Raw genomic sequence first — 23,218 nt, forward strand, 5'->3', positions numbered from 1 at the left:
GCCTGTGCATGAATAATACAATGCTTTCAGACAGACTGGGAAAAATCTATATAATACAAAGCACAGTGTATTTCCTATTTTTGCTCCTGGGGGGAATACAAATAAGATCTTCTATGGGAAGCTATACTCTAAAATGTTGTTGAGATCAATGTGATTCTGCTAATTGCTCTAAAACAACAGAAGAAATTATCAAAAGGGCTGCAAATATATTTCTTTTCTTTAATACACATCTTTGACTGCAGAACCCCCAACTTACTTTCACACAAACTGAAACTTAAAGTGGAGACAACCTTCAGCAAATAACTCCCTCTTAGAAGGTAACTTTAGAGAGTTCTGGTGGATTCCTGTAATTTCAATTTAAACCTGCTGGTAGCAAACGTCTCCATGAAGGAAATTTTCGCTCGTGTTCTGGATGCCTGCTTGAGAGAATATTCACTACATGCCTTTCTTTGTCTTTATTAAATTTGCAAGGCTAAACACTTAACCGGAAGGATATAAAACCCCAGATCAACTGAATATCCAACCTTAATTCTGCTCTTTTGAATACCTCCACTACATTAGCATCTTTAGACCTTTGATTCCCATACAGTTTCTCAGCCAATACTTGTCACATTTGTATCTGTAATCGTGTATCTAAGACAGAGCCAGCACATACAAAGAGCTCTGCAGCTACCTTCTGCATTTAATTTATGAGTTTTTGATGGTTCAGTGGGCACCTTGGGTTTGAATTACCATGCTTTTGAAAATTCAAATCCCATCTTACCTTACCCAAGCAGTTTGCTTTGGACTTTGCCAAAGCTTCTGAGAACAATAAAAGATCCTCCATCTTTTGATGAGCACCCAAAGATGGAAATTTCCAGCCACACAGATGATATATTTTAGAAAGTCTCATAACCAAGCAGTTCATAACTGTGTTTTACAGATCTGTAACAAAAGGCAATGCTCCACTCTCCTGTGATTAATTCAGCTGTGAATATACCCACGCTTCAGATGGAATTAATATTGCTTATTAACTACACTGCAAATAAAGCAAACTCACGTGCCTTTTTTCACTGTCCAGCTGTTTCTTTGTGGGAGCTCATGCTCCCTTAAACCAATATCTGATGCTGGTGCCACACCGCTTCATTGCCCTTCAGACTCGATTCCCACGGGATTTGTGTGCACTGCAACAGGACTCACTTAAATCTCCGCTTTGTCAGAGCAGGCTGGCTGTGCTAGCTTAATCCTTGGATTAACTAAGTACCTTGTTCTGTTTCACTTTGTTAAATCATCTTGATTTCTCTATTTTTGTTCCTTTCCAAACACAGCGACCAGCAATCTGTCAGCCTTAGATCCACCTTGTTCTATGGATACCGTATGGGATGCAAAACACATCTTTGGCATGGTACCAGCAGGGATGGGGAGAGGCTGGTTCTCCAGAGGAGTCTTATGCAGGCAGACTGGCTCCCCCCTCCTCTCCTCCAGCAACCAAGAGCAATGATGAGCTGTTAATAAAATGAAACAACCTATTGAGCTAAACTGCCTGGAAACAGAGAGACTGATGAGAATATACGAGGCTTCCTCTCATCCGTATTTTAGCATATACATGAGAGGATGGGAAACTTGTATGCAAGGGAAGAAAGGCCAGGGAAGAGCATGTGTGATAAATCAAGATGACCTGTGCTACGTTTAAGGCATTCGGACCGTGACAGAGCAGGGCTGAACAGCAGCCAAGTGTCCATATCAATACTGCAGAATGAGGAAGGAGGTCTCTGAGGTACCCCTGGCAGCAGCTTTACGTTCACTTACTGCTCCTCTCCCTTTTCTCTACCAAGAAATTAGTGTCAATTATCCCTTCAGCAGATAACACCGAGGAAAAAGCTTGCTGGGAGGGTGCATGGAGCTGTAGGAGGTGGGACACACACACACACACACCAAGTAAGCCCACTGGGAGCCTCCCCAGGAACACACTCCTGTCCTTTCTCACACCCTCTCAACTGCAGACCTCAGAGGAATGCTTTCCACTGAGCATCGGATGCTTGCAGAGGGGAAGCAACAAAATTAATTTAAACCGCAGCTAAGAGTAGCAGGCAGAGCTGTGGCTGTAGAGGAAATACCCTAAAAATACCTATTAAGGTGTGAACAGGACAAAGATGCAAATACTGTAGGAAGAGCTCACAAAACAAGGATTACTGCTTTGTCACGATGTTGTACCAAAACCACAATATATTGAACATCCATGAAAATGTTACTGAAAGCAATTACTGGGTAAAACGCTTGCCATATAACAACTCAATATGCTACCTAATATAAAGCACTTAAAATATGTATAGTACATATACAGTCTCAAAACATGATACACATTCTAATGGAAAGATTGTAATAATAGAATTCACATCAGTTTCATTGCACCTTTGCAGCTTCTTTTGGATCAGTAAATTTTTCTATGTATTTCTGTTGTATAGAAATTCATATAACCCATTTATTTTCTATTCCTGTGTGTGAATCATAGAGTCAGCCTGGAGACCATATTAAAAACTGTATATAGAAACTACCCAGGCAGACAAGTTTCCCCTTGATTAATTTGAAGAAATTCCCATTATGTTCTTACTTATAAGCAAAGAGAGAAAAGGTGGTTTGTTTCTTCATCTTGCACCAGAATTTGTTTGACTATAATAAAGAATCATGCAAGCACCAAAACAAATAACCCACGTAGGTTTTTTCTGCAAAGGGAAGCCCGCTGAAATCATTTACTGCCGCAAGAACAATAAACCCCAGCTCAACCATCATCCTGCAGAAGATACCGTTTCACTTGTTTCAAAGATTCAGCACCTGAAGGTATTTTAAAAATTCAGCACATGAAGACACTTTTCACAGCACATCCAAACAGCACTGTAGTCCTGATGAAAAGCTTCTGCAAAGGATCCTCAGTGGATATAAATTCACCCTGCCAACCTAAGGTATTTGGCTTTAAAGGACTGAAGAACTAGCCCATCCTAAAACCGACCCAGATTTGAGGTTCACTGGGATTTGCAAAGCTTCGACAACAATTTGTGCATCTCTATCAGGGACTGGCGTGATCAGCACCAGCATTCCTCAGCAGCTCCAAATCTCTGCTGAGAGGTCACAACACTGTCAAAAAGCAGACATCGCTAACTGACAATTTTAAATGGTAACATCACACGACATCTTCTCACTTAAATTTATTTGAATATTCTGGTCTTGTTAAGTTGCTATTATACAATTTATCACAGCAGACAAGGAAGTGTCTTGGAGTACATTGTGTAGCTCTAATGATGTGATTTAGTGATATGCAATCTTGTTAAAGCAGGAGCTGTTATTACATCTTTGTGGAGAAGCTGAATCTCAATGCTTCGGCTGTGCTTTCCCCCTCCATCCCTGCTACACAGTTTAGAGGCATAGACATTACCTAAAGTATGTTGGAAGAGCTGGGCATTGCTGCACTCATTTCAATACACAATGCAATTTGTAGGATTAATAAATCTGAAACCGGGAGATTCTTCCTGGATTCAGGTTCAAAATATATGTAATCTTCAAAAAAACCCAAATCCAGCCCAAATCCTCTGAAACTTCTTTGCATTCACAGGACAGGCAAAGACAGAAGGAAACTTCTTGGATACAAAGGTGTTCTGTGAAGATTCAGGTGCTTACTCATTTTTACACCTCTCTTGATAGCAATAGGGTTTAGTGTCAGTTGCGCTCATGAAGAGGCACATTCTCTTGTAGGATCCAAAAAAGAGATCTAGAAACCCATTTCACATAAAGGACAAGACTGTCATCAAATGGAATTGACACATACTTACGGTATGCTCAGATTCATAGTCCCAGTAGAGGGAAAAAAGGTCTAGTCTGCTGCCAATCTTACAAAATTATCCTTTCACCCTTTAAAAATATTGTAAATATATTAAACAGAGCCTGAGAAATTGGAGGAGATCTTTTGTTCTTGAGAGAGAAAGACCCAAGGAAAGAGATACAGAAAAACCTACAAGTGAGAATGGGAGGGAAAGCTAGGAGGTAAAGAAAGGGAAAAGCCTTCCATAAAACATCAGAGCTTCAGAAAAGGACCACACAGCAGAAAAAACACTAAGACAGCCCAAAGAACAAATATACTGGAAGGCTCCAAACCAAACACTGCAAAAAACACCCACCAGAGAGCAGAAGGTACAACCTGAGATACAGCTTTTAATGAAATCCTTGGCCAATGCCTTCTGGCTGCCCAGAGATGTGAAACAAGGAAAGACCACCCTACCCGCAGGTACGACCGGAACACTATGCTCCTGCCACCATGGCTCTCCCTTTGTGCCAAGGGAAGGACTTAACGGTCCAGCGCAAATTGTTCCAGCTCATTCCCAGTTCTGGTTTCTGGGCTTCCACAGACTGTTTATTTAGAGAATGGGAAGTTCACAGCATGTTGATCCTTTTAGAAACAGTGGAAGTAATTCACAGAGCCCCCCCGGCCCAGCCCCTGCTGAAGCAGCTCTCCCAGAGCGGGCTGCACACAGTCACGTCCAGGGGGTTCTGAATGTCCCCAGGGCAGGAGACCCCACAGCCTCTCTGGGCAGCCTGTGCCCCTGCTCTGGCACCCTCACGGTAAAGAAGTTCTCCCTCATGTTCAGGTGGGGCTCCCTGTGCTGCAGCTTGTGCCCGTTGCCCCGTGCCCTGTCGCTGGGCACCCCTGGCAAGGGCCTGGCCCCGTCCTCCTGACACTCGCCCTTGAGATGGTTGTAGACACCCATAAGGTGCCCTCTCAGTCTTCTCCTCTGCGGGCAAAACGGGCCCAGCTCCCTCAGCCTCTCCTCATCAGGGAGATGCCCCAGTCCCCTCATCCTCTCCGTAGCCTCTGCTGGCCCCTCTCCTGCAGTTCCCCATCTCTCTGGAACTGGGCAGCCCAGTTCCACCGGACCCAGCACTCCAGACGCGGCCTCACGGAGGCAGAGCAGAGGGGGAGGATCCCCTCCCTCGCCCTGCTGGCCATGCTCCTCCTCATGCCCCGCAGGGTCCCAGGGACCTTCTTGGCCCCAAGGGCACGCTGCTGGCCCAGGGGCAGTTTGCTGCCCACCAGAACCCCCAGGCCCTTCCCCGCAGAGCTGCCCCCCAGCAGGGCAGCCCCAGCCCGTGCTGGTGCGTGGGGCTGTCCCTGCCCAGGGGCAGGACCCTGCACTGGCCTTTGCTGAACTCCGTGAGGTCCCTCTCCGCCAGCTCTCCAGCCCGGCCAGGTCTCGCCGAATGGCAGCGCAGCCTCTGCTGCAGCAGCCGCTCCTCCAGCTTTGAGCCATTCGAGCTGTGACCAGTCCTAGGCGCTCTGTACCAAACTCCTGAGTTTACTGCCCTCAGGCACCCTCTGAGGAAGAGCTCACAGGAGCATTTCTAATTCATTGCAGTGCAAAACCATGCCTCAGACCACTAGCTCTTTTAGCTCTTGCTCCCAGGGCTAAGCAAAGCTCTGTGTTTGGAACAGAGATATTCTTGACTGCCCACCACCAGCTTTGCATGCTCTGCCCTATGAAAAGGAAAGGAGAGGAGATTTCATTCTCTGGAGTGTACCCCAGTGTCTTTGGTGCCATTGGATGGATGGATGATGTGCTCTCCCAGGGCACAGGTGAGATTTGCTGCATGCCCCAAGAGAGCTGAGGTGTGGGACAGTGGTTCCCAAGACACAGTCCCAACACACATCCAGAACTGGAGGGTACATTTCTCTCTCCCATCATGCCTTCTGGAGGGATACCCTTTAGCCCATCCCTGCTCTCTTCCTTCAGCTTGACTTTTTTGCCTTGTCCAATAGCAACACATTCCCCAAGCAGACCCAAATCTACACACAGGCTCCAATTTTACATTGGAAATACAGTCAGAGGATCAGCATTGACTAAATCAAGAGAAGAGAAGAGGTCCTAACAAGCATCTGGGATAGCGTAACTTCTGACCAATGCCATTTGGGATGATTTGGTGAAGTATCTGCTGTTACACAGGTATCCTTCCATGTTGCTCAAATATATCCCATCCTTTTGGTGCAGAGCAAGTGAGGATGAGCATCCCAATATGAACAGGAGATGCAGGGGAACAAGCAGCAGGCAGCTGGAGCACCCTGCAGTCAGGTTACCCTCATTAAAGAAGCAAAGGAGAAGTCATGTTGCACATGGAGATGCTGACAGTTTTTTTTTTTTTTATTGCTCCATTAACTTCCGCCTGAGAATCTGATCCCAAGTTCAGTGTCCAGGAGCTTGCTGGAGTCAAAAGGCGAGAGGAAAATCACCATCCTCCTCCTAACGCAGGTTTGGTATCTCAGATATGCAACCAGAATGATCTGTGTTGTGGTGTGATCTTCAGACCAATGTGAGGTTTCCAGGCAAATGTGTTGCCCCGTGAATTGCCAGCATGCCTTTCTCAGCTCCCCCAGAAGTGGTTTCCCTCGGGCACACAGTGCCCTTGCCACTTGCTGCAGAACGGCACCAAAAAGCAAGAATTTCTGCTGTAACTCGAGTGCAACTGGTTCTGAAACTCTTTTTACATTGCTTTTCCTCATCAAAGGCAAACCTGGAAATGATGCATCTTTGCGTTTTATCACCAACATATCTGATTCAGTAATGAACCGAAGGCTAACCTTTATAAAGCGATAAAGGCAGCATATTTCACACTCACCCCAGTGCCAAATAGCCTTCAGAGCTTTAAAAACTAATTATACGAATAGAGGCATGACTTTTCTTTCCTTTCTCCCCTTGCCAAGTTCTGAGTTACTATAATATGCTCAATCAGGTCCCTTTGTCTGGCCAGCCACACCAGAATATTAATGGGAAGATTCTGCTAGTATTTTACCCTACCTTTCGACATCTATTTGCAAAAGAGACAGTGGCAGGTTAAGGCAACAAAATCAATCACTGTCAACACAGGTATGCATTAGAATTTTTTTGGGAAGACTTCATGTTTGGATTCTTCTTTTTAATTAAACAAATGAGTTATAGGAAACCTGGGGAGAGGGAGGGAAAGAAAACTGCGCACTGGTATCTCTTCCTGCCACAGTGCAAAAACTGGTGGCAAACTTTCAGGACATATTTAATTTAGCAGCATTCATAAAGGGGTACTGCCGAGTAGTTCAAGCACTGCTGTCAGCCTTGGTTTATGTCCAAAAAGAAAATGCTTCCATGTTTCATCAAGCTTAAACCTCCCTTTCCAGGAAAGGATGCTTAGTCCGTCCCTGCTAGCCAAGGAGGGCGGTCTGTGAATGCATGTAGGTATCTGTATATCAGGGTTTTAAATATCTTGGATAGTTAAAGTGATAATGAAACGAGCTGTCCCCAGAATCTCCCACCACAGCCATGACCCAAAGCATCCACTGAACCCATTTCCCTTTGGCTCCACTGCAGTGTTCAAGCAGAAATTACTACGGCAGAATTATTCCCAATTCATCAGCAGCGCCAAGAGAAAGAGAAAGAAGCAACAGCAGTGAAGAAATCATGTTCCTTTGTATTAGGAGAAAGTCTGAAAAAAGCCTGATTAAATGGAAAGAAGATGACAAAAAATTGGACAAACAATTAATACTATTTTGAAGCTTTCAGGAGAAGCACAGATTCTTGAGTAAGTTTATAAGCCATGTTCCTTACCATCAATGGCTGAAACTGGCCCAGGCCAATTATTATAACTTAAATTAATACCACAGGAGCATTCACATGGCACTCTGAGGAACTGAGGCTTAATACATGATGCTCTGTGCAAACAGATACCCAGAAAAGATCTTTGTCCTAATGTCTAGGCTAAAAATAAGACACAGCACAAGACCTTTTCTGAGGGAATTCAATGTAGATGGCTTTCCATTCCAACATCTCTGATAAAATGTCACAAAATACTTATTAATGGACAGTACAATGACAACACTGGAATAAAATGCGTGTTAGGATTAAAATGTTGTCAGACTGCTTGACCATCAGATTCAGCCTGGCCAGGGATTTGCATTAACAGGTTATGCTCAGTTAGTAGTACCCAGCATTGCATCCAGAGGACCTCTGGTGTCCCATGCTGACAGCTCAGAAACCACAGTAAGAGCCAGGAGGGCATCCCAGCTGCTTTCCATGCCAAGAAACAAAGGATAAATCTGAAGGCAAGATGGAGGCTAAGACTGAACCAATGAAACTCAAAAAACCTCAGCGACTGCAAAAAAACCTCAAGGGCTCTCCATCCTTGCTCTTCTAGCATCACTGAAGACTTTTTAAAACACTGGCAAAACTGATTATCCCCACTGCAGTATGAGCAAACATTTCTGTGACTAGACATATTTTATACTGTTCGTCGTTCCTCTTTCCAGACTGCGTCATCTTTATGTTACTGTGCTTGCATTCAGTGAATAACTAAAATGACAATCTGGGCAAATTAGACTTGTTATTTTCAACAGCTTCACTTACTCCTACAGTTTTATAGCCAAATGCCAATCAAGTAAGTGATGAATAGTGATGGGAATGTGCAGACAAGCTTTCTGACTCACTGGAATGACAAGGAGGACCTGTTTCTTCAGAACGCATCAACGATTCAGAGACTAAGCCATTTACAGTGTGTAGGGAAAGGCAATCTGCCTGCTTACAGGCTTTCACTTGCCTGAAAATCTGGTTTGGGCACAGTAAATTGCATCTGAAAGAATCCCCTATGCAGGTACCAATATTTCTCATCTGACTTTCCTTACACAGCTCCTGGGGTTGGGACAGAGGAGAAACATCACCAGGTCATGGTTCAAATGGAGGACAGCTTTGGTGACAATGCCAGTTTTGGGAATTCCTGCCCAGCACAACCAGCTGGCCCCTCCATTAGGTCACAGGCTGCTGCTCTTTTCATTGCATGGGTGATCAGAGTAGCACCACCAACCAGTACAAGGATCTGCCTGAATTAAAAATAACCCTTTTTTTTCCTCCCCCACCCCAGCCACTCTCCTGACTCGATTCACAAGCACGATTCTTCAAACAGCCTTGTTTGAACAACAGAGCAAGCAGGACTGAGCCATAATGGTAGGAAAGCAGCAAGATGGCACTGCCACTGAAGCTCCTTACTGAACCTTGGCCTCCCTCTCTTCTGTCCTTGTTGCATGTGAGAAGCTCCTCTGCTTTCTCCTTTCTCTTGTAGGATAAAGAGCTTCAGGATGGTTTATCCACCAATCCATCATCCGACTGATAAGCAAAGCCCAGAAACATCCCCCAAACAGGTTATTTCCTTAATGACTTCTTGATACCATCAAGAGAACCAAATCCAGGCAACACACAGGAAGTTTTCAGTCAGCAAAGCTGATGCCTAGTGATTTATATTGAATACTAGGAAAAAATCCTTCACCAAAAGGGTTGTCAAGCTTCAGAACAGGCTGCCCAGGGACATGGTGGAGTCACCGTCCCTGGAGGGATTTAAAGGATGCATAGATGTGGCACTTAGGGACATGGTTTAGTGGTGGACTTGGCAGTGCTGGGTTAACGGTTGGACTCGATGTTAAAGGTCTTTTCCAACCTAAACAATTACATGACTTTAAGATGATTTTTCTCACACCTGAGAACACAGCAGCTATGCAAACACCGTAATTACTTTGTTTCCAGCAAGGTTGTACCATTGTTGCTGCTCTCCTTGAAACCATTTTACAACTTCATAAAATATTTTACCTTATAAAGTCTTCCTCCTCTTCTCTCTTGGGTCTCAGTTGCTTGGGCTGTGCCATGTTGCTCCAGTTAGGCAGAGATTTCAGGAGCCTGCTAATATCATCATCTTTAGCCCAGGATGCACTGATCACCAGCTTTTCATCCGACTGCACAATGCTCCTATGGGGAAAGCAGCAACAATCTTGTTAGTGTGAAGCAAATTGTACTTTCCATGTAATTCTGCACGTATTAATTACAATCCCTATTACATACACATGTGCATTAAGCATTAAGGAAGGGGTCCAAAGAGAAGTTCAACGAAGTGCTCGTGTGGAGGGCACGGCAACATGAGTGGACAGGATATAAAATTCACTTTAGGCTCCCAATTGTTGATGTACTTTATGATAGAGTCCTTTGAGGGCAAAAGGGCCATATTCTCCCCACCCTTGAAATCATTCAACTTGCCACCATTTACATAACCAGAGGAGGTCACTCTGTACTAGAAGAGAGAGAAGGTAGTTTCTCCATGGCTCATTTGTTCTTTGCAATCTCAATGCAGCTTGCCAGCCGCTACTGATTGTGTTGTGACTGTAACGTGGAAACCTGCCCAGGAAGACCTGGGTGGAAGCCACCAGCTCACCGTACATCAGCTGGCCCAGCTTGGGGACCCTGTCTGAAACAGTGAAAGGAAATGAAGGGTCCAGGATCTTCTGTCCAGTCAATCAAAACACCTAGTAATAGAGATTTCATCTAAATTGTATGTATGTGTGAAATCGAATCAAAGACCACAGCATGTTCCAATTACGAAGTCTTTCCCTGTTTAGTATTTTTGGCAGTGTAACTAATCTGAATTCCTTACTGGCAATTTCAGGAGACAAACAGGATGCTGTATTTGGAGGAGTCCGTTAGTTGCCTATTTTTTCTCAGGGTTGTTCATGAACAACCATCAGCATAGTCCTCATTAACGTTTGCTACTTCACTGTCACACTGTGACAGGAAAGTCCTCTCCTGTTCTTGGGTTGTTCAGTAAACAGCAAGGATCTGGGAGGTGTTTCCATCTTTTGGAAAAGGCAAGCGGGAGTTAGGGGTGCTGGTGTTTTCTTCTAGATCCTATCACTCATTTCCTTCTCTGCTGGGCACCTGGAAGGCTCTTCTAGGAGGTCCTTGCATGGTGACCAGTTGGACTGCTTCTCCAGCCCAAGACGTGCAACCTGTCCATACCACTCAACACAAAAGCATGATGGAGACCTCTTCAATGGACAGCAGCAGGATTTTTTTCCTGCCTTCTGTAACAAGAACATGGCAAACCCACTGAACCAGCACAGTGTGATTTGAGAAAGGGACCATCTGAAAAGACAAGGTCTCAGAGGTCTTGTTCCTATGGAAAAGGCTTAGCTGCAGGTTTACAACAGAATCAGGATCTCTCTTGTGTGCTAAGAGACTGATCACCTTCTACTATGCAAAAATACGGAAAAGGCTCTTTGTTTGTTTCCCCACAAACACCCACCACTCCTTGCTCACGAGGCTACAAGACACCTAGAAATTATGCATGCTTGCTGTATCCTACAATGCAAGGGGCTGAAGAAGTGTGAAATCCAGAGAGATCCTTTTCTGTTACTGTTCCCCAGAAAACATGGCTTGTCCAACATGGATAGAAACTTTGTGCATCAAAAAGATGCATGGGGCAGATGCTCAGAGCTGTCACTAGCATTCAGGTGGTGGTTTTGGGAAGAGTCAGGCAAAATCACAATAAAGACACTGCACATTTTGAAGGGGTTTGTGCGGATTAACTAGTCTACTTTTAAATTTCCTGAAAGGTATGTTTTAGTCAATAACCAGAAATAAAAGTAACAATACACTGCGTATCAGTGTTTTGAAAAGGAAAACAGTGAAAAAGGCATTGAGATAGGAGCCAAAGCTAATCTATCTTGAAACAGAGCAGATTACTTCTTTTCCCACCAGCATGGAGCAACCTATCACTCCTTTCACCTACCACCAAGAAAACAACCTCTGCTCAGTAAGCACACACAATTTGTGAAGATGAATTTGTCACATGCACTTACATATAAATTTTCCTTCTCTTTAAATTTCATGTTCAATCTGCCACAGACAAAAAAAAATGAATTTTCTTTCCAGCCACAGAAGACCGCGGCATCAAAATTTCAATTTGGCTTTCTGCTGCTGTTAAGAACTTGGTGTTTTTCCACTTAGGAAAAAAGGTCTCTTTTTTTTACCTAGTGAAAACTGAGGGGAAAAAATAAAGCTCCACCAGAATCTCTGACATCTGAGATGGAAAAACTGAGTTTGATGATATCTGGCCATTTCTCTGCCAAGGCAAGACAACTACTCCATTGAATATATTAGCCAGTGCTTTGTCCTCTCCAGACTCAAAAGACTAAAGTAATAGCCTCCTTCCCTTGGGAGTCTAATTCACAGTTGAACAAATCTAACTTTTGGATAAAAAATAAAATAAAATAAAATCCTGATACTGTGCTCATGTTTTACTTTACTCAATTTCATCCCATTACTCCCCCTTATTTCCCCTTACAGCAGCCTCAGCTCTCACCACTTTCACTATTTACTCTCTTCAATTATTTACAGCCTTATCATAGCCCTTCAGATATCTATGAATGCAAGTCATCTTTGGGAGACTTCTGATGGAGTTATACAGAGGACAGAGCTGCCTCTCTGTTTTATGATCCTTATTATCTGCTGTCCTCAAAAATCCTATTGCTTTTCGGAGTAGGTGTTGGGGGAGGAGAGAGGGGAGGACGTTTGGCTGCTATAGCAAGTTGCAAACTGAGCTTGGTGTCCTTGTTTTTCTTAGGGTCAGTGTTTTCCGAGAGCCTAACCCACATGATTCCTGCTTTTCTCACCTTTTGGCAATGTGGTACTCGTGAGTCCCTGAGCCACTGGAGTCCCAAGACAAATTCTCCACTGAAATCAATATGGAGTGTCAAAGTAATCAGTGCTGGGACACCGCCACCACTATGTGGGTCCCTTGGAATTATGTCCCATTCTCTCCCGTGACTGTAACACCTCCTAATTTTTACTGACAGGTTGGTTTTACTCCAACCACCCCCTCATTAAAGGAAGACGTTAAACAGGGTAGTACATACCCTGATCTCAGTGAGATGCCCAGCTTTCCCCATCAATTACAGACTCCTTTTCCCCCACTTTTTCTTTCAAGCATCTTAGCCAGTTTTCAACCTCTGTAATGTCTATCAATGTCAATCTGATTCAGGTTCTTGAGTAAATTATCACAAGACAGGATGACATGTTTTAGTACAGCTCAAAATGTTTCCTTTCAAAGCCCCCCTTCTCCCAAGCTCCTATGAAATTATTCCTGCTGCTGTAATAGGGTGCGGTGGGTTGACTCTGGCTGGATGTCAGGTGTCCATCAAGCTGCTCTATCACTCCCCTCCTCAGCAGAACAAGGTGGGGGGGGAGAAAATAAGATGGAAAAAAAAATTGTGGCTCATGATAAAGGCAGTTTAATAAAGCAAAAGCACAGGTCAATGTGTGGAAGCAAAGGAAGACAAAAGATTTGTTCTCTACTCCCTATCAGCAAGCATCATAATAATAAATGCTGCTGCTCCTCCTCCTTTCTCTTATCTTTTATTGCTGAGCGTGATGCCATGTGGTATGGAACATCCCTTTGGTCAGTTTGGGCCAGCTGTCCTGCCTGTGTCCCCTCCCCAGATGCTGCCCACCCCCAGCCCCCTGGTGAGGGGGGATGCTGGACAGCCAGCCTCGATGCTGTGGAGCACGGCTCAGCAGCGGCCAAAACACCGGTGTGTTACCACCACCCTTCCAGCTACCAACACAAAGCACGGCACTGGGAGGGCTGCTGTGGGGAGAATGAACTCCATCGCAGCCAGACCCCATACACAGGGTGACTGGCTACCATCAGTGCCATAATCAACTAATTAATTCACAGCTCAATGGCCCAAGGAGAATACCATCTGTTTTAACCCAGCTCCTGGGAGTGGGTAGGGAACAGGTGTAGCACTTACACAGGGGATGGCACATGTCCGAGGAGGGTTCACCCCTCCACAGCTCAGTGGGGTTTATCCAAAAAAACATCTGCAGGTGGTCCCGGACTTGCACCACTGCTGCCCTGAGCTGGGAGAAGAGTGCTGGGGAACATCCCCGGACGCAGCTAGGGCGGCCAGGGCTTTTCATTAGGAGAACATCTGGGGGCCACAGCGGCTAATTGGACTACGTTGTCTTGTGCCAAATGTATTTTTGAATAATTTTCTTCCTTTCTCAGGGTCAAGGTGATATTTCCATGCTGAGCTCTGCTTGCACTGCTAAGTGATTAAAAGCGGCCTGCTTAGCATGTGCCAGGTACCTAACAGCAAGAGGGATGTGGGAAACCTCGGCTGGTTTGAGGGATCGGGATGCGAGCTTAACGTTAGCCTTGAACATGTACCTGTGCATCCTTGAAGAGCCTGGGAAAGTCCTGAGAGGAGCTGAACCGACAAGATAAGGAACAGCCAGATGGGCAAGTAGAAGAAGTGTATCAAAGATGTAGCAGAGAAAAGGCCATCCAACCATGAACTGATGGTCTGTGAGTGAACCAATCATGTACAGACACCTATTCTTAAGAAATATATAAAAAGGCTTGTTCGAACAATAAACGGCCTTTTGGCCTTTAGTTTTGTGTACAATCCTCTGTGTGTCATGTCCGTCTCAACAGCGACACAGGGAGACAGACTCCTGCCTAAAAAGAGTCACAAAGACAACTTAAAAATCAAAAAAATTAATGCAAGAAGGGGAAGACGCCAACAAGAAGTAGTGACAAAAGCGTTTGCTGGGGTCTCAAGAAATCCTGTTTGACTGCAGACCTCACACCTTGGATCAATTAATCTGCTCCTCATTTCCTTATCAATAAAAAGGCATTTAGTTTTATTTTGCCTGGCTGGAAAGCAGAAACTGAGATTTTGGGGTTTTTTTATCTTCATCACTTTGAGAGATATAGGCCCAGTTATATCCCACCTAATCTTAACAAATTTAGCTGAGACAGTTCAGCCAGGAGGCTGGTCCCATAAGCTGCCTTCACAGCTTATGGAGAGAGCTGAGAACCTCCAGAGAGTTGAGCCACTTTTTAATTAATGTGGACCACTCTTTGGAGTTGTCCATCTCTATTTACAGACTAAAGAGCCTCATTTGGGTGAGTGGTGCCTTTACTCAGACTCTTCAGATACAGGTTGAAAAATGTGCAAAAGGATGGTTGTTCAAGGGAGAGAGGATGAAGACTAGTAAGAAGGGGGTGGACACACAGGAAAGGGCTTAAAGCTGGACACCAAAATAAGAATGTGCAGCTTCAACACGGACGTAACTAAACATGGGGCCAGTTTATGCAGAAAGGCATGGAAAGTTATTAGGTTTAGCACTGAAGACAGCAAAGCTTGTCCAAGAAGGCTGGTGGCAAGAGACTAAAAAGAGACTTATATTAAGGGTAGCAATCTTGACCTGGTCAGGGTTTTTCCTGTCCCTATTACTCTCTGTATGGCCTTTCAGTATCTCCCAAAGCCCCATGAAAATGGTTTAACTATACAGGCTTAACTCATGACTAGAGTTGCTTTCATAGAAATTTGCTGAAGAAGCAGCTAGACATGGGCTGGACAAGACTGGAGAAAAGTACTGCCAACACAGCAGGAGGTTTTGTGGCTCTGTCTCCCAATTTTGTTTTCATTTTCAGCCCCAACCCCTCATAAACTAGACAGAAAACATAACTCACATCTGTAAATAGTTTGCGTCAAACTGAAATTGCACTTCATACAAACATGCAATTTGCAGAAGACATCTCACCTACATCAGATTAAATACACTTTGGAAATCGTCATCAATTAAAAAAAGAAAATCTACAGTTGCTACTTATATAAATGTCCAATCCATTCATATCCAGCCACTAGCTTTTTTTTGCATTCACTAGAAAATGTGAGCCAAATGGAAATCAAACATGAGAAATCTCAGCTGTGCCTTTCTTAGTGCTGACGTCCTGACAGAGCTATCTGTTCTGCAAAGGACTCCAAATAAAACAGCCTTGTTTTGAGGAGCCTGTCTTTGAATACATTTCATCCACATTTGCTCATATTCCCCTTCAAGAAACACACGCACATGGGGAATGAATGAATGCCATGTGCAAATCTTGCGTAAACCATCTCTCTGGCTTCCCAAATTCTCACTATCTTGACATATCAAGAACAGATGCACACTCCCTTGCTCTGATAGCTTTGCCTGATCGTATTAATTCACAGCTCTAAGAAGTTTATTCTGATTTTAAGCAGCTATAAACGATCCTTCCTCCACTAACTTTATCATCATGAGGATTTACCTCTCAAACCCCCAAGGAAAACCCTGGTCCAAAGGGCAAGGCTGCGCGGAGCCGTAGCAATGCAAGATCCCTGTAGAGGGCATAACGGCCCCGCAGATCAAGCTGATCGCCCCAGGAAAGCCGGGTAGCTGCTATATTCCTCTGCATCATTTGAAATGTATATAGATTTCTATTTCAGTCAGTCATTTGCTAGCAGCAAAACTAGAACATTTCCTGTTTTTCCTCCTGCTGTAATCAGGATATTGCCAAATTAGGGCTGTCCTAATTACTCCTCAGCAGGTGCCAAATCCAGGAATGGTATCAGCAAAGGAAGGAAGGAAGGACCTTTAAGTTCAAGCCAAAGAAATCAGATCTATTGTCTGGCTCCAGTCAGTGAAGTTTTATATGAAACATGAGCATTTTGGACAACAGCACGTGAGCAGCTACTGATTTACAGAAGCACCCAGATGAAGTTTAGCCCACATATGTGCTCACTGTTACTGTTGGTATTATTATTAATAATAATAAGCGGGTACACAGCCGTTCGCCAGATGAAGCTTCTCCTGAACAGAATCAGGCAATAGGAAATAATTTCTTGGTCAGAAAACACAAGGGGCTTTTTCAGCTTCCCCTGCTATCGCCAGCCGCTATTAGTTATTAAAGGAGAGTATGTATAGCAGCTATTACAGCCCACATTGCTGCAGCATCTTTAGTGTCCTTCTATGCAAGTATTTATCCCCATGGCACAGGGCATGCTCCTGGTCCCCCTCTCCAGGGAGAGCCATTTTACAGATGGGCAACTGGGATGTACAGAGAATAAGTTACTTATCCATGGTTACCCAGGAAGTCTATGATAAAGCAAGCACCCGAAGGACTTACACCAAACAAGCTGGCGTGATAACCCTGTGTCCAGTGGCACCATGCTGTGTTTAGCTTCCACACTGTGCTCGGGGAAGCAGTTAAGAGATGGATCACCTGAAAATGCTAATGAACAAAGACAGCCCAGGACGGAGCATTTGATGACCGCCTGAAAGAATAAGTTTACAGAGAGGTTTGGGGAAAGTTTCACAAAACCCAGTGTGTGTGTATTTATACAGTGTGTTGTGGTTCCTAATTCCTACCTTGCCATGAGATCTGAATACCCAAATCTCAACATAATTAATTAAAATATAGCTGAATCTCTTGGGAACACTCAAATGGAAGGATCTGACTTGCTTTACAAGAAAGCAATAGCTACATACAGCTATTTATTTTACAGATGATGTCTTATACTCTCCATCTCCAACCTGAGGTCATGTTTGCCTGATTAGGAGAAAAGCTCTGTGGTTTCTAAGCCATCCACATTTAAAGAGCCTAAACCACAGTGTGATGTGGATAAAGTCACTGGGAAGCCAAGACTCTCCACATGCTAATGATCATTATTTCAGATTTTTTCCCCACCCAGAAAGAAAAATCCTTGACCATGCCTGCAGAGGTGATTTCCAGAAGTACCTCCTGCTTACTCAGGGCAAAACAGCAGAAGCCCAAGAGCAGTACTGCTAGCATACACTGGTTTCCAAGCCTGCCTGTACCTGTAGGCAAGGGTGCAAGTGTCCTTGTACTCCTGGAGTTTCACACACACCATGTTCAGGAACTGATCCGAATAGGCACTCAAGTCATGCATCAGGTTCATCAGGTCTTGAACAGTCTTCTCCACAATTACTGTGCTCTGGAAAAGAAAAAAAGCTGAAGTATGAATAGCAGTTCAGCGTATATCTTAATTTCAGCCTTCTCATATTTTGCTAATTAGCATCACAGATGCAACCATACAGCTGATGCTTCCTGACGCTGAGCAGATGCTGGAGCAGTCCATACCATAAAGTGACGTAAAGCAGAATGAATGAAGAAAAAGAAGAAACCATGCAAGAGGTGAACACGGGTTGCCTAGCTGTTTGACTATCAGGTCTGTAAGTCCGGATTTCTGAGCCAGTTGCTGAGGACCAGTGGAGTTCACCAGGTCTTTCCGTCACTAGATGAAACCTCAACATGCAGAAGGTATGATTTTCAGAGGAACTGGTTACACGTGGCTTCACTGAACTCTGCTTGGACTTGCAAACGCCAAGTGTTTCAGTCTGACCAATAACTCTGGTCTCACAGATTGCAGACCATCTTAAATACTGAGGATTCCACCCATCACTCCCACTCATATGAGTTGTGTGTGTATTGTGTAGGGCACAAGCTTTCTGCTGCCACCTGAGGTTTAAGTAGCACCTTGCAACCCTTTTGTTACCCCAAGCAGTGTATTACAATCATAGGACAACAGCACAAGTCTGCAAACCAAAAATGCTGCTCCACATCCTATAGATGAGCAAGTTTGGACAGCCTGCAGAAGGAGGTACCACGTATCTGATAACATCTGAGATTTAAACAGCTCCGTATGAATTCTGAGATTTCTGAGGCACTGCAAGGTGACTTGACACAATTTGTATTTACAACATTGCCTGTTGTATTTCATTTGGTTGCTACAAACCGGACAGAAGGAAGGTTACCAAAATCCAGGGCTGATATACATTGAATTAGTATTAAGCTCGGCAGAGTGAAGGGTATTCCTGAGCTATGTGCAAAGGCAAAGGAGACTAAAGCATCTGGGAGCCCTGGTTTGTCTGAGAAATTCTGGACTCAAATTATATGGGGGGACCCCAGAGACTTCACGAGGGCTGCATCAAGGCTGAATTTAGCCCTTTCTCTGTGTTAATTAGGACGTGAAGAGGAGTTAGTGACTCAGTCGTTTGCAGAGCAAAATCTCATCAAACCCCAAATCATTGTCTCTGCCACATCCCCACAAGCCCAACTTCCATCTCTCTATTGATTTCCAGATTAAAGTGCGGCAGCATCTCCCTGATCCATAATCCTGCTCCTCCAGAGCAACCCCTGAGTGACAGGAATTGATTCTTCTAACTGTCCCTGATTTGGTAAAAAAGCATCTGCAAATCTCATCCTCATTCAGAGCACACATGACTCCTTAGCATGTGGGGGTTTCAATGAAGGCTTAGTCACCGCCTGTGCTGTTTCTGATACATCCTTGGCTCACTACTGTACTTGGAGGAAAAAAAAAACACCCTTCTCTTTGGTTGCTCTTGTATCTTATTAAGCTTGCTCTTAACCAAATCACAGTAATTAACTGATCTTTCATATTGTAATCAGCAACAATTTGGGATTATTTTGTCCAAACAAAAATACAGTCTGGTGTAGCTGCCTCTCAGATGCTCTTGTTTATGCCACTTCTCCTATTATTACAAGTATCTATGTTTTAATACTCAGTCCCACCCTGGCCTTGATGTACACAAGAGAGCAATTCAGCATACAGGACTTGCAACCCACAACCACTGCAAGCAAATGAAGCAGACAACCGCGTGGAGAGGCTGCAGCAGCCACGGATGCTTTTTTGGCACCAATGGGCTCCAAGGTGTGAGCACAGCTTGTTAGCTGCAGCATTCAAACTTGCCCAGGCTCTTTGCTATCCCTGCTTGGGTGCCAGGCTGACTGTAGCAAGGGGAAAAGCAGCATTTTAAGAATCTACCTAGTTCCTACTAAAATGTGAGACCAATCTGGCACCTTTCCCTTGAGAGTAAACCCAAGACTACGTATGTTGGGCTGATAAATGCAGTGTGAAAATTACCTAGTAATTTGGGGAAATTAGATCAACCAGATCCACTGGGCTAGAGGTAGGGCACAGTCATGCCTTCATTACATTTAGGCTGTTTAAGGAGCTGCTGTACTTCAACCTTCCAGCACCGATGACCACAGTCAGTGCAAGGAGGTTCAGCAGACGGGCTTCATTTTGCACCTAGATGGCTTTAAAAGTGCTCCCATGGCCAGTGTTTGTCTGTCAAGAGGGGACAAGGTGACTCTCCAACCTGCTGACATGAGCCACGAGAACATCTCTGACTGCCCAAATAGAAAATACAGAAGTTGCTGTGCAGCATTCAAGACTCCTTCTGGGTCTGATCCTGATCCTTAAGGCTGAAGCATTAAAGTTAACATTTATACATAGGGAATGAAAAAAATAATAATCTTCCCAACTCATGTAGCAACCTGGAAGACAAAAACAGGTTTTCTCCTTTTCGCATGGATAATCATACTTCTCATTTGCCACTGGTATTTCACTGGTGAGAAATGGGTGGGATTTTCAGCAGACCCATGCTATCAGCTGATCTCTCCTAGAGCACACCAGGGGAAGGATCTTCCTTCCGAGTATCCTCGTGTGATAGCAAACTTCATGGGTTGGATGTGCAACCACACAAAGAGGAATCAAACCTGGTCTTGATCCACCTCATGTCTATTTCTTCATGTAACTCAACATTTGAGCAAACAAGCTAAAAATCCAAAGACTGTATGTTAAAAAAGAAGATATTGCTGGCTTCTACGTCATTTTTCCCACTTACTTTCTCCTCTCTACAACATTAAAATCACAGCTAAGCTCCTGCCAATATCTGGATCTTAGAATAAGATCTTTTGATTTAAAGGAAATACAAAGCTACTTGCATGATTAAAAAAAAACAAAAGAAAAAAGATTACCATATGAAAGAACATAGTACCAGATAGGTAATGGCTATTTTTCTGTAACATCCTAACCTTTTCCAAAGCAATCCTGACACATCTGCACAAATCTCTGGGGACACTGTATTAGGATGCATTAGGCCACACTAATACAGCTGGATTCGTTAGCTGGGACAGCGCAGGATCTTCTGAAACTCCGTGTGAGAAAATGAAAGGCAGTGCACGTATTATCAGAGAGTTACAATCCGGTTGCCTCTAACCCATCTGGATTCATTAACAGCAAATGGGTATGATCAAAGCATAATTTTATGGCAAGTCACTTCAATGAAGCCTTTTAAAAAAACCCACACTAACAAGGAAACTCATCCACAGAACAATATTCATCTTCTCGCACCTGAAAACGCTGCGTGGTGCTGAATCCTAACATCACGCAGAGGGTATGATTCATTACTCCCACAGCACATTGGGGTGAAGGTTTTAAAAGAGTCTTAAGGCTACTAAAAATAAAAAGAAATTCCTTCTTACAACCTTCTGTCCATTAGCTACTGTTGAAGTAACAGAATAAAACAGAGCAGCACCACTTGTTATTAACACCATGGGTTTAAGCTTTAATGTATCTTGCAAACATTTATCATTATTCCTTGATATGGCCCTTATTCTCAGTTGTGCTGAAGCTTCAGATAACGTAAAGCAGCTCCAGGGCAGTTATAATTTACACTCTGGCCATAGGGTTTTCACCAGTCCAGAGTGATGGAGAATAAGCATACCCAAAGGTATTATTCCAATAATACCTCTGGAATTATTGTCTTGTGCAACCCCACCTAAGTTTTTAAAATGACTGAACTCCTCTACAGCCAGAGGGCACTCGATGTAAAATGATGCAGCTGGAAGTATGTTTGTAAAAGTCTCTTAAAATGCAGTTTCAGTACAATAAAGCTGGTTCCCCAACAACTCCCCAACACGCAGAAGTTCAAAACAGGTCAAGCCTACGCAAACCTCCAGGTTTTCAATCTGTCATTTTGCTTTCCCCAACTTCTTAGTGAGGAGCACTTAGATTAGAGGAACAATCTGCACCCTAAATATTTTTTTATGCAGAAATCAAAGCTTCTCCCATGCCTGTTTACTTGCTTCATTTCCTTGGGGGAAGAAGGCAAAGATGGGAATATACCTGTGCAGCGATGGCTTCACTACGTGACAGGCTCCTGAAAACACAGCAGATGGAGGAAGAGACCTTGGAACTGTAAAGGTTGTCAATTATTAGTATATTATTGCCCATCACTTTAAAATCTCCTTGAGATGCCTTGGCAGAGGAAGGCACCAGATGAGTGCAGGATGTGGCTGCCTTAAAGGCAAACAAAAAAAAAGGCAAGCCAAAAAAAAGCCTAATCTAATTTTTACACTGGAGATTAGCTGACACCCCACAAATTTAAAAGTACTATATGGAGCACAGCTGTAATTAAAGGCGGAATAGGAGAGATGAAAGGTTTTTAAACCTCTTCAGGCTCAGTGCTGGCCCATAGCTCTGGGTTTCGGTCCATTTCCAAAGGATGCTGGTGGTTATGTCTCAAACTGACTCCTTGACATGCAACATTTATTCATGCATTTTCTTGTTGTTTTTTTATTTTTAATTACAGCTTCTCAGCTGCCCCCAACAACGTTAAATTCGCAGCATCTGCCTTTCCAAAGCATTATTCATCCTCCTTTCCCGGCACTGAGAAGGTGTACTCAGCAGAGGGCTCCAGTGACCCATGCTGCGGTGCTACTCTTCAGGCAACAGCTGCAAATACATAAATCATCATGTCAGAGGAGGAAGCCTTCGCCTGCCCCAGCAGAAACGCATCATCCATACAGATTTGTTCCACTTGATGCAGCCTCACCTGTCTCGGGTGCTGTGTGCCGTGTCATCATTCATTATGGTGACAAACTTCCCCACAAATTGCCCCGGCTCCTCCCGTGGAGGTGGGGTGCAGAGCTGGGGGCTGCACTTGGAAACTACATGGTTGTGGTTTAGGAGACCGTGGAGTGTCTCCTTTCCTCTGGGAAGGCTGGCGTTACATTCCTGTAGTACCTGTGGGTGTTAGGCTGATTCCTCACTCTGCAATGAGCTGCAGAAATGAACTTGTGGAGGCTTCTGGACAGCTTGGGGTGGAAGCAATAAAGCTGATGGGCATGCACTGAAAGCCAGCTCTGGATCTGGCTGAATGCCAGCAACGGGTGGTCATCTCCCAGCACCTTGCCACTGGGCTCAAGCATCTCACAAATCCGTAACCCAGGGTGCCAAGGGATGCTCTGGTTCAGGAGCCCTAGTGCAGTCCCTGGTGCTAACCCTGCCCCGCGGCATGCACCAGGGAAAGTCAAAGGCTGGGGAAGTCCCCTTCATTAACCAAGGCTCCAAGGAAACAGCATCCCTCGAAGATCTGATTCAGCTTCTTTTCTCCTATCAAAACTTCACTCTTCCTCATTCCCCTCTGAGCCCACCCTCCATGCTGCAGTGTCGGCCATCCCCATCCCACCTCTCCAAAACTCTTGGCAGTCAGCTGCCAAACTGCTGCCTGTGCCATGCCCAGTGCAAACATTTTAAATAACAGGAGGTTTAGGCAAAATACTCCTGCCATTTTGGGGAATATTTTCTGCTGCTTTTATTTATTTATTTACTTCCTTCCTCCCCCCTCCCCCCTCCCCCCTGCCATGTGCTCAGCAGCTCCATCTCAGCTGCTTCCATGCTGGAAGGTGCTTGCCCTGAGGTGGGGCTAGAGGCTGC

The 23,218-nt window shown here is 44.4% G+C and overlaps 1 protein-coding gene across 1 annotated transcript in view; it reads right to left on the reverse strand.

The window, feature by feature from the left end:
• EXOC4 (exocyst complex component 4) overlaps window positions 1-23,218 on the reverse strand; it is a 413,600-nt gene that overhangs the window by 55,296 nt on the left and 335,086 nt on the right. Inside the window, exons 12-13 of the mRNA XM_040594462.1 lie at window positions 17,490-17,626; window positions 9,621-9,776 (exon numbers count right to left, since the gene is read on the reverse strand). Of these exons, the coding sequence (XP_040450396.1) occupies window positions 9,621-9,776; window positions 17,490-17,626 (293 nt within the window). The remainder of the gene's footprint in view (window positions 1-9,620; window positions 9,777-17,489; window positions 17,627-23,218) is intronic.

This window comes from Falco naumanni, chromosome 5 (assembly GCF_017639655.2).
Source record: "Falco naumanni isolate bFalNau1 chromosome 5, bFalNau1.pat, whole genome shotgun sequence".
Taxonomy (NCBI): domain Eukaryota; kingdom Metazoa; phylum Chordata; class Aves; order Falconiformes; family Falconidae; genus Falco; species Falco naumanni.